Source organism: Saccopteryx leptura, chromosome 4, assembly GCF_036850995.1.
Source record: "Saccopteryx leptura isolate mSacLep1 chromosome 4, mSacLep1_pri_phased_curated, whole genome shotgun sequence".
NCBI lineage: Eukaryota > Metazoa > Chordata > Mammalia > Chiroptera > Emballonuridae > Saccopteryx > Saccopteryx leptura.
The window spans coordinates 34,412,748-34,428,196 of record NC_089506.1 but is presented as its reverse complement, the minus strand read 5'-3'; the positions used below and the strand labels follow the sequence as shown (position 1 = coordinate 34,428,196).

At 47.2% G+C, this 15,449-nt stretch overlaps 1 protein-coding gene across 11 annotated transcripts in view; it reads right to left on the bottom strand.

Annotated features, from left to right (window-relative positions):
- CSGALNACT1 (chondroitin sulfate N-acetylgalactosaminyltransferase 1) overlaps positions 1–15,449 on the bottom strand; it is a 333,608-nt gene that overhangs the window by 33,740 nt on the left and 284,419 nt on the right. For all 11 annotated transcript variants that reach the window (XM_066380453.1, XM_066380455.1, XM_066380456.1 and 8 more), the window contains one exon: positions 3,935–4,151. In XM_066380453.1, coding sequence (XP_066236550.1) covers positions 3,935–4,151 — 217 coding nt within the window. The remainder of the gene's footprint in view (positions 1–3,934; positions 4,152–15,449) is intronic.

The window sequence follows — 15,449 nt, the reverse complement described above, 5'->3', positions numbered from 1 at the left end:
ATTTAAATGACCAGAGTTTACTCTGGGTTTTGTTATGAAGAAATCCATTTTTTCTGCGTTCAATTAGCTGTGCTTAAGCCTCACACTGAACAATCCCCTCTCTGCTGGCGGATGGAACTGCCACCTTGACTGAGTCCTGGCACAGAACTAAACAGCCTCAGAACTGGGCACTCTCTCTAGGCTCATTGTTTTCAGAGACCTCAATACACTCAGAAGCCCCTGGACCACAGAACAAACTCCCCACTCAGGCTCTGCTCAAGTGGCCTCTGTCCTGGGAATCCCCTCTTGTGTCCCACTGTCCCTTGTATCTATTTCTGCCGCAGCCTCTAGCGTCGTGTGACTAGACTGACTCTCCCTGAAGGCAGGTGCTGCATCTCCAACTCGTTCTCTAAGCCCTCCATGTGGTCAGGTGTCCAGCACACACGCACAGACCCTCCAAATGTCCCACCTGCGTAACCAGTCACCCAACCCGCCTTCTCCTGCCTACACTCAACCATGGGCATCTCAAGAGGGACAGCCAGGAAAGGAGGCCCTAGGACTTACTTGTTTTTAAAACATTAACTACTTGCCTGGCCTGTGGTGGCACAGTGGATAAAGTGTCAACCTAGAAACGCTGAGGTTGCTGGTTCAAAACCCTGGGCTTGCCTGGTCAAGGCACATACGGGAGTTGATGCTTCCTGCTCCTCCCCCCTTCTCTCTCTCTCTCTCTCTCTCTCTCTCTCTCTCTCTCCCCCCTCTCTATAATGAATAAATAAAATCTTTAAAAAATAAATAAATAAAATAAAAATAAAACATTAACTAGAATTACATTTCATTTCACCATCTCAATTTTGGTGACTTGTAAGCTTTATCTTTTTTTTTTTAATTTTATTTATTCATTTTTAGAGAAGAGAGAGAGAGAGGGAGAGAGAGAAACAGAGAGAGAGAAGGGGGAGGAGCTGGAAGCATCAACTCCCATATGTGCCTTGACCAGGCAAGCCCAGGGTTTCGAACCGGCGACCTCAGCATTTCCAGGTCGACGCTTTATCCACTGAGCCACAGGTCAGGCCCTGTAAGCTTTTTCAATTTTACTTTTTTCAACAATATTCCCTTCTCGGTTTATTTCTATTGTTAACTACGTGCAATTCTCATGACACTAGGCAGTATGCATCTTACATATATTGTGTTATATATGGGTGTGTGTGTACATTTTTATCTTGCGATTCCAGGCCCCGGAGTCCTACGCAGAGCAGGTGACCTTTCACTGAGTAGACATACTTTTAGCACAAGCACTACCTCACCAAGCCCAGCACGTTCAGAAACTGCCCTATGAGTGGAAGCAAATCTCAGGGCCCTTAATCTGGCAAGCTCTTGGCAGCTTCCCAGCAAAAGAAACTTACAAGAACTAGTCCTGGAAATGGGCACACCAGCCACGGGAGTAATGAGTTGCCATAATGCCCTAGTGCCAAACACGGGATCGGTCCCTGTAAGGATGTGATGCTTCATCAACCAGCAGCACTCTGCCATTACATAAAGAACACAGACAGAGAACCCAGAAACACCGAAGGAAGCTGAGAGAAGCCAAAGCCACACGAACGCTTCAGGACTGGAGCCAGAAGAACCGACAGTCAAGTGAATGTGCCCGCAGGGGTATTCTACCAACTGGGAACTGATGGGAAGATGGCTCCACCCTACTCTGTGCGACATCACGGAAAAGACAAAGGGAGTTATGATAGCTTTCTTCAAATTCTTGGAAGACTATGATGTTTAAGAGGAAATGGATTTGTTTAGTCGATTCTTCAGAGGCTGAACTGGACCCACTGGGTAGAAATTACAGGGAGGTGGACTTCAGGTCCTAATAGGAGTGAGCTTTCTATCTAGAGCAGCTCAGCATAGAGCAGGGGTCCCCAAACTTTTTACACAGGGGGCCAGTTCACTGTCCCTCAGACCATTGGAGGGCCGGACTATAAAAAAAAACTATGAACAGGCCTGACCTGTGGTGGTGCAGTGGATAAAGCATTGACCTGGAAATGCTGAGGTCGCCGGTTCGAAACCCTGGGCTTGCCTAGTCAAGGCACATATGGGAGTTGATGCTTCCAGCTCCTCCCCACCTTCTCTCTCTGTCTCTCTCTCCTCTCTCTCTCTGTCTCTCTCTCTTCCTTTCTCTCTCCTCTCTAAAATGAATAAAATAAAATTAAAAATTAAAAAAAAATCCTCAAGGGTTGTAACAGTTACAACTCTGTTTAAAAACAAACAAACAAAAAAAAAAACTATGAACAAATCCCTATGCACACTGCACATCTTATTTTAAAGTAAAAAAACAAAACGGGAACAAATATAACATTTAAAATAAAGAACAAGTAAATTTAAATCAACAAACTGACCAGTATTTCAATGGGAACTATGCTCCTCTCACTGACCACCAATGAAAGAGGTGACCCTTCCGGAAGTGCGGTGGGGGCCAGATAAATGGCCTCAGGGGGCCGCATGTGGCCCATGGGCCATAGTTTGGGGACCCCCGGCATAGAGTCAGCCTACCTGTGAAGTAGGTAGCTACCTGGTACACACATACATTGCATAGAAAAACTATATGTCAGGAATGCTCTCAAGCGATTGTGAATTAAGGGAAGATTAGACCAAATGACCTCCAAAGGTCTCTTCTAAGACTACTGGATTCTGGCCTTAAAATTTAATTAGAAAGGGGTTATTCTTAAAATGTGAAAATTAAACAAAATGCATTCAGCCCTGGCCAGTTGTCTCAGTGGTAGAGTGTCGGCCCAATATGTGAAAGTCCCAGGTCCAGTTCCCAGTCAGGGCACACAGAAGCGTCCTTCTGCTTCTCCGCCCCTGCCCCTCTCTCCTTTCTCTCTCTCTACCCTCCTACAGCCATGGTTCAACTGGAGAGAGTTGGCCCAGGGCACTGAGGATGGCTCCATGGCCTCCACCTCAGGCACTAAGAAGGACTTGGTTGAGCAACAGAGTAACGCCCCAGATGGGCAGAGCATCTCCCCCTAGTGGGCTTGCGGGGTGGAGCCCGGCAGGGCACATGAGGGAGTCTGTCTCTGTCTCCCCTCCACTCACCGAATTAAAAAAAAAAGTATGCATTTATTTTCCAGAATTTTGAGTTATCAACCATCCCCTTATACTGACCACTACTTGTTTTAAATAATATGAATTTAATAATAAAAGATTAAAAATAAGTTTGATCTTCCAAGATTTATAATTAGACACATTTGACTTTCTATCTTTAAAACAAGCTGGCTAGGTAAATCAGTCGACTAACCTCAACCAGTGAATGAGTGCTGGCCGTAATAACCAATAAGATCCCACATTGCACAAGACCTTGAAGACACACATGGAAAACCTACATTTCTGCATCTGAAAATAAAACCCCACTTAGTCTTCTTGAGTAGCTACATGAATGAGTGCTTGGAAACTTCTTGGCATAATTCTAAATTTAATCTCTGAGGAGACGTGCATTAGAATAAAACATAGATCTGATTCAATCCATTCCAGCCACTGCTAGAGCAGGTCAGCAAACGAAGCCAGCCTCCAGAATGAGTCCACGGCCACGTGGCCCGCGCCTTTCAGGGTCGGGGAGAGGGCCCACTCTACTGATGAACTAGCACAGCCCCTGCTGTCCCCACAGCTGAGCCCCAACTCAAGTCAGCACTGAACGCAGCAGGCAGGAGGCCATCTGTGTAGATCCTGACGAAAACCCCGTCCTTCCTGTGTTCCCCTTCTGAAGGCAAAGCTGCTTATCTGGCAGCCTTCTAATTGCTTTAGGGAAAGGCAAACACACGAATGATAAAGCTGATATGAAGAAAACAGAGCTGAACAAGAGGAGAAAGAAGCCTTTGTCCTTGGCAGGGGAAATGAGGGAGATGACGGGAAATGATATCAGCGTTTAACATGCACCACACAGGGAAAGATAAACAGGTGCAAACAAACAGACCTGAAATTCTGCATGAACTGTCGGAACTTGTCCACCCTCTTCGCCAGTGGCACGATAATGTTGATAAGCGTGTTGGCCATGTTGAGTTTTTCTTTTTTTACTTTCATGATAGGGCCAAACGGTCGAAACAAGACAAGCCGTCTGAACTCGTGCTTGTGGTCCCCTTTGAACGTGAGCTCGTACAAAGTGCCTTTATCCTTCTCAGTGCGGTAGATCCCTGTTAACAGAAACGCAAGAAGAGATAGCGTGTTTTTAATAGTCAAGATCTAGCACAAAACTCCTGCTCCCTGTGACAGCTCCTAACAGACTGAACTGTGGTTGGGTTGCATTTTTCAGGGATGTGGCATGGTGATGGGGCCAACTTGGACTTGGTGAACATGTTAAGGACACTACTCTTTTAGGGATTCTTGCTGTATTGGCCAAGAGTTTGCTTAAAGGCTTTTAATCACTGTAAAAAAAAAATAGAGGACTGGATGAAGAAGATGGGGCACATATACACCATGGTATACTATTCAGCTAGGAGAAATGATGACATCGGATCACTTGCAGTGGAATGGTGGAGTCTTGGTAGCATTGTGTGGGGTGAAATGGGCGAATCAGAAAAAAAACAGGAACTGCAGGATTCCATACATTGGTGGGACATAGAAGCGAGTCTAAGAGGCAAGGATGGGAGTGTGGTGGTTACGGGGGGGGGGGGGGGGGGGGGAGAGGGAAGGAGGGGGAGGGGGAGGGGGAGGGGTACAGAGAGAACTGGATGGAGGGTGGCGGAGGACGATCTCTCTTCGGGTGATGGGTATGCAACAGAACTAAATGACAAGATAACCTGGAAATGTTTTCTTTGAATGTATGTACCCTGATTTATTGATGTCACCCCATTAAAATAAAAATTTATTTAAAAAAAAAACAAACAAATTAAATAAAGACTAAATCTCTACATCTAATAATTATTAGAAAACTCAAAATGTTCGCATTTTAAAAAAATCCCCAAGGAAATAAAAATACCATTAATTTTTTTAAAAGCACAGTTATAAAGACCTTATAAAAACACAAGGGGATGTTTGGAATGTTTGGATATTAAATTATATTTAGCAACATTAAAAAAAGGACTATGAAGAAATATGTCAAAATAAGACTGGCTATGATGTGGAATGGGGTTATGTGTTTTTTTCTTTTCTGCTCCTCTGCATTTTCTACAGTGATTAGATAAATATAATTATTATATTTAATTTAAATAATGCATTAATAGAATCTCTTAAAAAGTATAGCCATTTCAGATGAACTGACCATAGTGATTTATTTAAGGTAACTTGAAGTGGCTCAGGGCAAGTCCTATGGGTCATGTGGCCCTCTGGAAGCTTCTGGAAGCATTAAAACAGAATGCACTTAAAGCACCCAGCACCATGGCAGGCACACATCTTAATTTCATACTGTCCTTCCTATCTCTGAGAAGCAGCATAGCTCAGTGCTCCAGAGCAAGTCCCCAAAATGTGCTCCACCCCACGTCACTGTTACTAAACTCCACACACTCTCATTCGTCAGGTGGAAGGGATAAGCCCGCATCACAGCCCAGCCCTCAGGCGGAGCCTTCCGACAGAACTTCCCTATCCAGTGAGCACACAACCCCTGGCGCCCATGCTCCCTGCCTGCCCTTATCACCCGTGTGTGGGCGTTTTTCCTATCCTCAGAAGAAAAAAAGGTAAAATCAACAGATAAGCTTCCTGTGTCTTATCTTTGATTTTGCCATGTTTTCTTTCCCAGGTCCCTTCCTCTCCTTCTCCACATTAACTAGAGAGCACTTCCCTGTCTTTGAGTAGCTATAAAAGTAAATTTCCCTTTTCATAAAAGGGAAAATAACAGCCTCAGGGCAGTGACAGTTTTCAAGGCCTCTCCCCAATCCACTTTTCTATCTTCCTCCCTCTCCCTCCTCTCTGCTCTTTTTGACCAACACTGCCAAGTTCCCCTTTCAGTTCTTTGCCTGGTGGGTGCTTTTCATCCTACAACGCTGGGTTTCTGGCCTCTTTGATCCTGTTCAAAGTTTGGCTCTCTTTCTGGTGTGACAGAGAGGACTTTGGGATTATGACTTTTTTTTTTTTTTTTTTTGGCAAGAGAGACTGAAAGAGGGAGAGATAGGGACAGACAGGAAGGAAGGAAGAGAGATGAGAAGCATCAATTCTTCGTTATGGCACCTTAGTTGTTCATTGATTGCTTTCTCATATGTGCCTTTACTGGGGGGCTACAGCAGCAACCTTGGGCTCAAGCCAGCAACCTTGGGCTTCAAGCCAGCGACCTTTGGGCTCAAGCCAGCGACCTTTGGGCTCAAGCCAGCAACCTTTGGGCTCAAGCCAGCGATCATGGGGTCATGTCTATGATCCCACACTCAAGCCAGTGACCCTGCGCTCAAGCTGGTGAGCCTGTGCTCAAGCCGGCGACCTTGGGTTTTGAACCTGGGTCCTATGCGTCCCAGGCTGACATTCTATCCACTGCACCACTGTCTGGTCAAGCAGGATTGTGACTTTTTATATAGTATCATTCCTCACAGTGGTCTCATGGGCCTGTCTGGAGATGCAAAATGTGCAAAAAGCCCAGTCACCAGGACCAAGTCCTCTCCTGAAGACTTCGTCACTTCCTCGGGTGACAGGTAGACGGCTCAGCAGCCCTCAAAGTCAGGGACGCCGAGAGAAGGTCTGCTGAGCTCACGTTGGAACAGAATTCAGGTCCCTGCAGGGGCCATTTACAAAAGAAAGAAAGAGGTTCATTCCTTAGTGTTGGTCAAATAAGTTTGTAAATATGATGTATATGTTTGCTTACTTATAGTTTGTATTGGGTGTGGGGGACAGGCTATAAGCAGGCCAGGTTGTTATAGTCTAAGGCTTAGTTTTAAGACTAAGCCTTTCCCACCCTTGACTGTTGCATGATGTGGGGTGGTGCACTCTCATGAGGAATCCCATTATGCCCCAGTTAGGTGACTTTGTATCAGAGACTTCCTTGTTTGTATATTGGATTAAAGGTTTTGATTTCTACACTATAAAATGGAAACAGACTGGGGACTTGCTCTCTATTCCTGAGATTAGCATTAGAGAGCAGAGCAGAGAAAGGCCATGTGGAGGAGAGGAGAAGCAGCCAAGATGGCAGAGTGCTGAAGGAGAGGCCAGTTTGTGCAGAGAGAAGGAGATGAGATGGGGAACAGAAGTGAATAGTGCTGGTGAGGTAGAAACTTTGATTCTAGGAAACTCGGAGAAGTCCATGGCTTTGGGAGCCCTGAATGGAAAGGGAAGTGTTTTCCCACTGTGTGTATTACTTGCCCGCCGAGTGCAAGCTAGGATTAAAGCTAATGGCCCACCAGTTTTTTGGCTCCATTGTTTCATTACCATCTGTCCGAATCAAATGTGAACCTACAAGGGCCAGGTGGCTGTGATGGTGGCCGTGGCTACTGGCTTTACACTTAGGAAGCTCAGTGCACCTCTGAAAATGTGAAGTGGTTCCCTTCAAAGTCTAATTCCCTTGGGCAGCTAGTACTCATGGAGAAAAAAGGCTCTTCCCCCACCACCAGCGTCCACCCAGCTGGATACAACTTCAGCGCCCAGGGTCCAACCACAGCGGGGCTGAGTCAGAAAGGCATCACATTCGGTAAGAGGGTGCCACACCAAAGCAGGCCTGCCAGGGTGCCGGCTGCCTCCTGTCAAGCTTCTGTCCTCGCGTCAGCAAGCGTACCCTGTCCACACAGCAGCAGGCGTGCCCTGCCCACACAGCAGCAGGCGTGCCCTGTCCACACAGCAGCAGGCGTGCCCTGTCCACCCAGCAGCAGGCGTGCCCTGTCCACACAGCAGCAGGCGTGCCCTGTCCACCCAGCAGCAGGTGTGCCCTGTCCACACAGCAGCAGGCGTGCCCTGCCCACACAGCAGCAGGCGTGCCCTGTCCACACAGCAGCAGGCGTGGAAGAGGCTGCTGACAGCTCCACGTGCGGATAAAAATGTACGTGGGCTGGTGACTTTTTTCTTTTTAACTGAGTCATTTTCTCTCTCAGGACCAGGATCAGCATCATCAATTTTTAAACCTAAATCCACAGATTTGAAAAGACAGGTAGAAATATACACAAACCTGTCTCAAGAGATGGGCATCTAGGCCCTGGCTGGTTGGCTCAGCGGTAGAGCGTCGGCCTAGCGTGCGGAGGACCCGGGTTCGATTCCCGGCCAGGGCACACAGGAGAAGCGCCCATTTGCTTCTCCACCCCTCCCCCTCTCCTTCCTCTCTGTCTCTCTCTTCCCCTCCCGCAGCCAAGGCTCCATTGGAGCAAGGATGGCCCGGGCGCTGGGGATGGCTCTGTGGCCTCTGCCTCAGGCGCTAGAGTGGCTCTGGTCGCAACATGGCGACGCCCACGATGGGCAGAGCATCGCCCCCTGGTGGGCAGAGCTTCGTCCCTGGTGGGCGTGCCGGGTGGATCCCGGTCGGGCGCATGCGGGAGTCTGTCTGACTGTCTCTCCGTTTCCAGCTTCAGAAAGATGAAAAAAAAAAAAAAAAAGAGAGAGATGGGCATCTATTTATAAAGAAGCCAGAAAATGTAATCATTCTTATTAACACTGATTTTTGTAACCAGAGCAGGATGGCTGCCTTGGCGGAGTGGGCACAGTCACCCAGCGGGCAGGGGGCAGCCTTGGTCAGTGCTCTCTGGGAGTGGCACCCCTTCCTGTCAGGAAGGCCGGGGTATCCAGGCTAACCTTGTGGCCACAATTTTAGCTGCTTTCTCATTGTCTTCCACAACCCAGGGCATGAAACAGTTACTACATCAACTTCTTACCATATTTCCCCATACTCTGCCTAATTAAATTAATCATGGCTTAGAAACCTGATTTTAGATCCCTTAATTCTATTTTAAATACAGTACTCTCTTGCAACCTATGTCCACTAAAATCCAACCCACCCCCAACCATCTGCCACTACACCCAGAGGCTCACGCTCCCACACCTGGGCACACACAGCACTCCCAGGCTCCTTGTAACACAAATGGCACTGACTCCACCCCTGTGCCTGCTAGAAATCTTTAGTGGTGGAAAAGCAAATGGACTGAGAGAAAAGGGGCAGAAGCATTCTGAGGCAGGAATGGTTTTCAACCAATAAGCTGGCATGCACAAGGGCAAATGCAAAGCAAATCGGCCGCACAAACACCTCCCTTACGATATTTTGTAGGAGAATATCAGGTCTACACACTATGCTAACTGAGCATCAAAATAAGAACTTTGGAGCTAGCTTACATTTTGGTTTAGACACTCTGGCAGCTTCTTTCCCCTTCTTTTTCTCCATACTTACTTTGAGTTTGGTGTTTCTGCTCTCTGTGCAAGCACCCTAATGCCCGTCTTATCCTACTGAAGGGGCCCAGGCCCTGGATTGGCCAATCAGAGGAGCACACCCAGGATCCGAATACAGCTCCATGCACATGTCTGTGCCTTCAGCAGACAGGGAGCTAACCAGATGCAGGCCCCCTCTCCACATCCTGTTCTCAACGCCGGAGCTCAGAAATCATGAGGTCAAGGAGGTATCACACCTTACCCTCACTCATCACAAATGTGCACCAGCTGTGGCCCATGCTGCACTGCTGAGCCCACAAATCTCTCCTCTTTCATCCCTGCCTTTCCTACCTTCCTCCATGGAGCAGGTCTCCCAGCTGGGTCATTGCCATCTTCTGCCAACCCATGTGCCACTTCCGGGGCCCAACACATCCTGCACATATCCTTTGACCTTTAGCCTTCCTGTAGTGCTACTTTGATCCAGCTCTTCCCCTGGCTCAGGAGCCCTCGCCAGCTTCCCAGAGTGAATAAAGTACCAAGACCATGGCCAGCTGTTAAAACCTCCATAATCTGGCCCTGATCTACTGTGCTTATTGGAGGTCTTGCTCCTGCCTCGTGTGAAATCTGGGCTCCAGGCAAGCTGGTTTAGACCGAGCACGTGCAGCTACGCTTCCCCCAGGAGAGATGGGAACTCTCCTGCAGTGCTGGTGGGAATGCACAATGGGGCAGCTTCTGTGGAAAGTAGTTTGGCGGTTCCTCAAAAATTAAACACAGAACTATCATATGATTCGGCAATGCCACTTCTAGGTATGTACCCCAAAGAAATGAAAACAGACACTGGAACAGATACTTGTACACACATGTTCACTGTAGCATTCTTCACAATAGCCGAAAGATGGAAACAACCCACACCTCCCTCTACAGGCAAATGGATAAACAAAACATGGTGTATACATACAATGGATTATTACTCAGCCTTAAGCAGGAATGAAATGCTGATACAGGCTACATGATGAACATTGGAAACACGTGCTAAGTGAAATAAACCAGTCACAAAGGACAAATACTGTAGGATCCCACTTAATCTGAGGAACTCAGAATAGCCGGTCATCGAGACAGAAAGTAGATTGGGGGTTGGCAGGGGCTGGGAGGACTTAGTGATTAATGGGCACAGAGCTCCTATTTGACATGATGAAAAGGTTGTAGAAATGGTATCGGCGATGGTTACACAACTATGTAATGTACTTAATGCCACAAAAACGTAAACTTAAAAATAAAAATAGTTAAAACGATAAACTTCATGTTGCGTGCATTTCACCAAGATAACTGCTCTCCTCTGAAAAGGCTTCCACTTTCTCCAGACACACTCCCTCATGTGTCTGCCCCCCCCACACACACACACACACTCTTGCCCTCCTCCTCTGGGAAGACTCCATGACGCTCCCCATCCAAAGGGATCGCCCAGTCCTCCAGACACTTTGCTGTAAGGGCTCTCCAACTCTTCTCTGCTGAACTACCCTTCTGCACGGGAACACGAGAGGACCCCGCCTGATCCGGCCTTCTCAGTCTTACGGAGGAGCGGACGGAGACGCAGGAAGTGGTGATCTGCCTGTGTCCTCCAAACGTGTGAATGACTGACTGGGCCATACCCTGTGCAGGGGTTTACTCCTCTGAGGTCACATTTCATAAGTGACATTTATAATTCAAGAGTGTGGAAAGGCAGGAACATAAAAAACAGAAGTCAGAATAAACAACAGAAAGTCAGTAGCAAAGCCTTAGTTCGTTTACCCCCAGGTAATGTGCACACCCACCCTTAGGGCTCTTCTTTTACTTCAACGGACGACAGTAACAGTCGCTAAACAACCATCATCTGAATTTACAGTCTACAACACATTCAACACCATTAATTCTGAAAGGCGGTCTTTTTGTGAACAGCAACAACAACAAAAAATATTGCTAACAAGAAAAATTTGAGTATATAGGAAAAGGAAATCTGTAACAGATGGAAATGCTGACAGTAGTCAAGAGTGACAGGTCACCTCCTGACAGCAGGCGAGGAGGCAGAACATCATTTTAAAAGGAAATGTAAATGTCTGAGATGATTCAACAGAGATAGAAAACACTCCACCCTCGTAAACTGCCTTGGAAATATCACAAAGACCATATACCTGCTTACTCTGTTCCTACAAGAGCACGCTATCCTTACTCTGTTTAAGAAGGGAAACATGGCAATACTTGAGAAAGATTTTACTTCAAAACAATGCTTCAGTTATCTAGAAAATTCTGCTGAAATGAAACATCTCAAATCCAGACCACATGAGATAAACGAGACATCATTACAGCGCCATCTGTCATCAGCTTTATTTTCTTAGAGAAAGTAGGTGACTTTTGTGGAAAGAGATGTCCTAAGACTGCCAAACACTCAGATACTATAATGTAAGTAATTTCTCCCCATAAAAAAACCAATCAAGAGTCACCACTTTAAAGCTTTTCCTCACCTGCAGGGTCAGAGAACGGTCTGCACGCCCTCCACTTTCTCGGGCATCTCCGTGCATCTGCTTTCACTAAACCTTTCTTTCGTTTGATAAGAAGCAATCTCACTGACTGATGTCCTTACTGAAACAATGCATGAAGCTCTTTCCTTATTTCTATTTATTGCATTTGGTGCGTATTTTTTCATGTCACGGATCCGGGCAGACAAATTCAACACTTGGTTCTTAATCAGAAGCCTCTAAGAGCCTCCCTCACTTAGAGCTCCTCCTTACTTCATCACTCGTACTACCGTGTTTCCCGGAAAATAAGACGGTGTCTTATATTAATTTTTGCTCCTAGAGACGTATTCGGTCTTATTTTCAGGAGATGTCTCATTTTCCCATGAACAAGAATTCAATTTATTGTTGAACAAAAAAATCAAAACTTATTAATATACTGTAGTCATGCCATCACAAACATCAGCATAACCAGCCAAACTCTGAATTCCATTAAGAATTTCTTGTGACTCTATTTCCATGTACAACAATCTACCTGGCAGCTGACTTTCTTTCCAGCGTCACTGCCCCCACAGAACTGCAACCTACCTATCACTCCATGAAAGCTATCAATATTAGACGAAAAGTAAGAAGCAATTAAATGTATGATTCTTGTGCAACAGTGGGCAGAGTCCCTTACCAGGTGACCCGCAAACTTCACACGATTCATATTCACTTGACACTGCTATTTTTATCCTTCTTGATTTTTCTTATGGCTATTATTTACCATGGACTGTATTCTATAGCAGAGATATAAAGATGAACATGATAAAAATCACGGTGCTTTCAGAATTCACATTCTAGAGAGGAAGGCAGGTAGGTAAACAAGAACAGGCAAACATGATATGAGAAGCACCTATGAGAATCTGGCCAAGGTGTAAGAAAGAGAAAGGAAGGCGTCTCCACCTGCTGGAGGGTATGGACAGTTTGATCTCAAAGATACCTCAGCAGAACTGAAGACTGAGTGGGTGTTTGCCAAGGCTACAGATCAGAAAGGGCATTCTATGCAAGATAACAGCAGAAGCAAAGATACTGAGTAAACAATGCAAACGAAACCCAACTTGTTATGTTCGGCGAGCTTCAGCAAGACTGGCGTGCAAAAGGTAGGTATGGGAGAGAAGTGGGGGAGGAGGCTGGCAAGTCAGGTAGGGCACACCAGACTGGCCCACTAGGTCACCCTCACAGTCCTGGAGCCCAGGGGGCCACGCGAAGTCTGTCACAGGAACGAGATGAGGTCATTACAGTATCATCATCATCATCATCTCACAGAGGTGTGGCGCACGAATGGACGACCGGGAGTGAGATCAGAGAGCAGCGAGCGGAGAAGCACAGTGAATCGGAGAGAAACGACAGGGCGGCAGAGAGGATGAGAAGCAGAAAGAGCCCGGGGGCAGCGGGTCGGAAACGGGAGGGCAGGCGAGGGACAGGGAGAAAGGCAGTGTGACTCCAGTTACCGGGGAGACAAGCATATGGGTGAACCTTTGGACATGCTGGTCGGAGGGGCTACATGAGGCGTCTGAAGCTCCACAGATACGCCTTTTATAGACAGAATTAGGTGTCCCCAGCATATAAGGTGAAGCTGTGGATGTGGTCAGATGACCCAGTTAGTCTGTAGAAAGAGAAGAGGGAGCCCAGGATACAGGTCTGGGGTAGCCCGACCGACCGTGCAGGTGCAGAGTGCGCAGGTCCACAGAGCAGAGAGAGGTTCACGGCTGTGAGAAAAGTAGAGAGAGAGGCCAAACAGAGCAGCAGGGAGGTCGCCCCCACTGGTGAGGAGGGCTTGCTCAACACTGCAGCTGGTAGGTACATCAAGGTTAAGTACAATGAGGACAAAACGAAGCACTGGATGGCAAGTAGGAGATTACTGGTGACCTTACCAACAATGGTTTCAGATGAGTGACAGGGAAGCAGCCAGATATAAAAGATGATTGAAATGAAGTGTGTTGGTCAAATAAGTTTGTAAATATGATGTATATGTTTGCTCCCTTATAGTTTGCATTGGGTGTGGGGAAACAGGTTGTAAGCAGGCAGGGTGGTTATAGCCTAAGGCTTAGTTTTAAGACTAAGCCTTTCCCACCCTTGACTGTTGCATGATGTGGGGTGGTGCACTCTCATGAGGAATCCCATTATGCCTCAGATAAGTGACTTTGTATTAGAGACTTCCTTGTTTGTATATTGGATTAAAGGTTTTGATTTCTACACTATAAAATGGGGCAGAGGAGCCCATGCTGGGGGGGGGGGGAGCAGAGAAAGGCCACATGGAGGAGAGGAGAAGCAGCCAAGATGGCGGAGTGCTGAAGGAGAAGCCAGTTTGTGCAGAGAGAAGGAGATGGGGAACAGAGGTGAATAAGGTTGGTGAGGTAGAAACCTTTGATTCTAGAAAACTCGGATAAGTCAGTGACTTTGGGAGCCCTGAATAGAAAGGGAAGTGTTTTCCCACTGTGTGTATTTCTTGCCTGCCAGGTGCAAGCTAGGATTAAAGCTAATGGCCCACCAGTTTTTGACTCCATTGTTTCATTACCATCTATCCGAATCAAATGCAAACCTGTATGGGCCAGGCGGCTGTGGCTACTGGCCTTACAAAGTGGCAGGAGCAAGCTGAGTAACTACTTTCCTTTTGTTTTCTTGAATCAAGTACATTGCTGTCTCAGGATATTTGCTTTGCCCATGCTTTCTCCCCAGGGTCCTAGCATGACTGACCATTCTCCCCTTTTAGTTCTCAACCCAAAATGTCACGTCCTCAGAGAGGCCTTCCCTAGTTTCACTCTCTGAATTACCCCGTCATTCTCTGTCACCTCTTTCACATCACCCTGTTTTCACTGCACATCATCTGAGTGTGTTTACTTACCCACCTATTTATTACTGTTCCCGCCACTAGAAGGTAAGTTCCACAAAAACCAGAGATCTGTTTCTGCAAACCTCATGCGTATCTGAGGCTCAGAACAGCAGGCAGCAAGGTGCTTGGGTAAGAAGGAAATAAATGCAACAGAGTGGTAAGCAGAGGAACCTACAGAGTTAACAGTGTTTTCTCTCTTTTTTTAAAATTCATTTAAAGGAAGGGGAGCAGGGGAGAAACAACTCCATATGCTGAGAGGAAGGAACACATAGGAATAATGAAGATAAGGATGGAATGAGGCCCTGGCCAGTTGGCTCAGCGGTAGAGCGTCGGCCTGGCGTGCGGGGGACCCAGGTTCGATTCCCAGCCAGGGCACACAGGAGAAGCACCCATTTGCTTCTCCACACACCCCCCTCCTCCTTCCTCTCTGTCTCTCTCTTCCCCTCCTGCAGCTGAGGCTCCATTGGAGCAAAGATGGCCCGGGCGCTGGGGATGGCTCCTTGGCCTCTGCCCCAGGCGCTAGAGTGGCTCTGGTCGCGTCAGAACAACGCCCCGGAGGGGCAGAGCATCGCCCCCTGGTGGGTAGAGCGTAGCCCCTGGTGGGCGTGCCGGGTGGATCCCGGTCGGGCACATGCGGGAGTCTGTCTGACTGTCTCTCCCCGTTTCCAGCTTCAGAAAAATACAAATAAACAAACAAAAAGGATGGAATGAGGAAATGAGAAAGGGTGGAATCTACAACCCAGGGAAGGATTTGGTCTTGGACAGAGAACGGTCACCTATTTCCCAAAGCAGGACAGAGGAGGACCACAGGGTACACAGAGTGCAGGTTTGGAGAAGGAGCCAAAGGAACTCAGGAGAATGCATGTCTG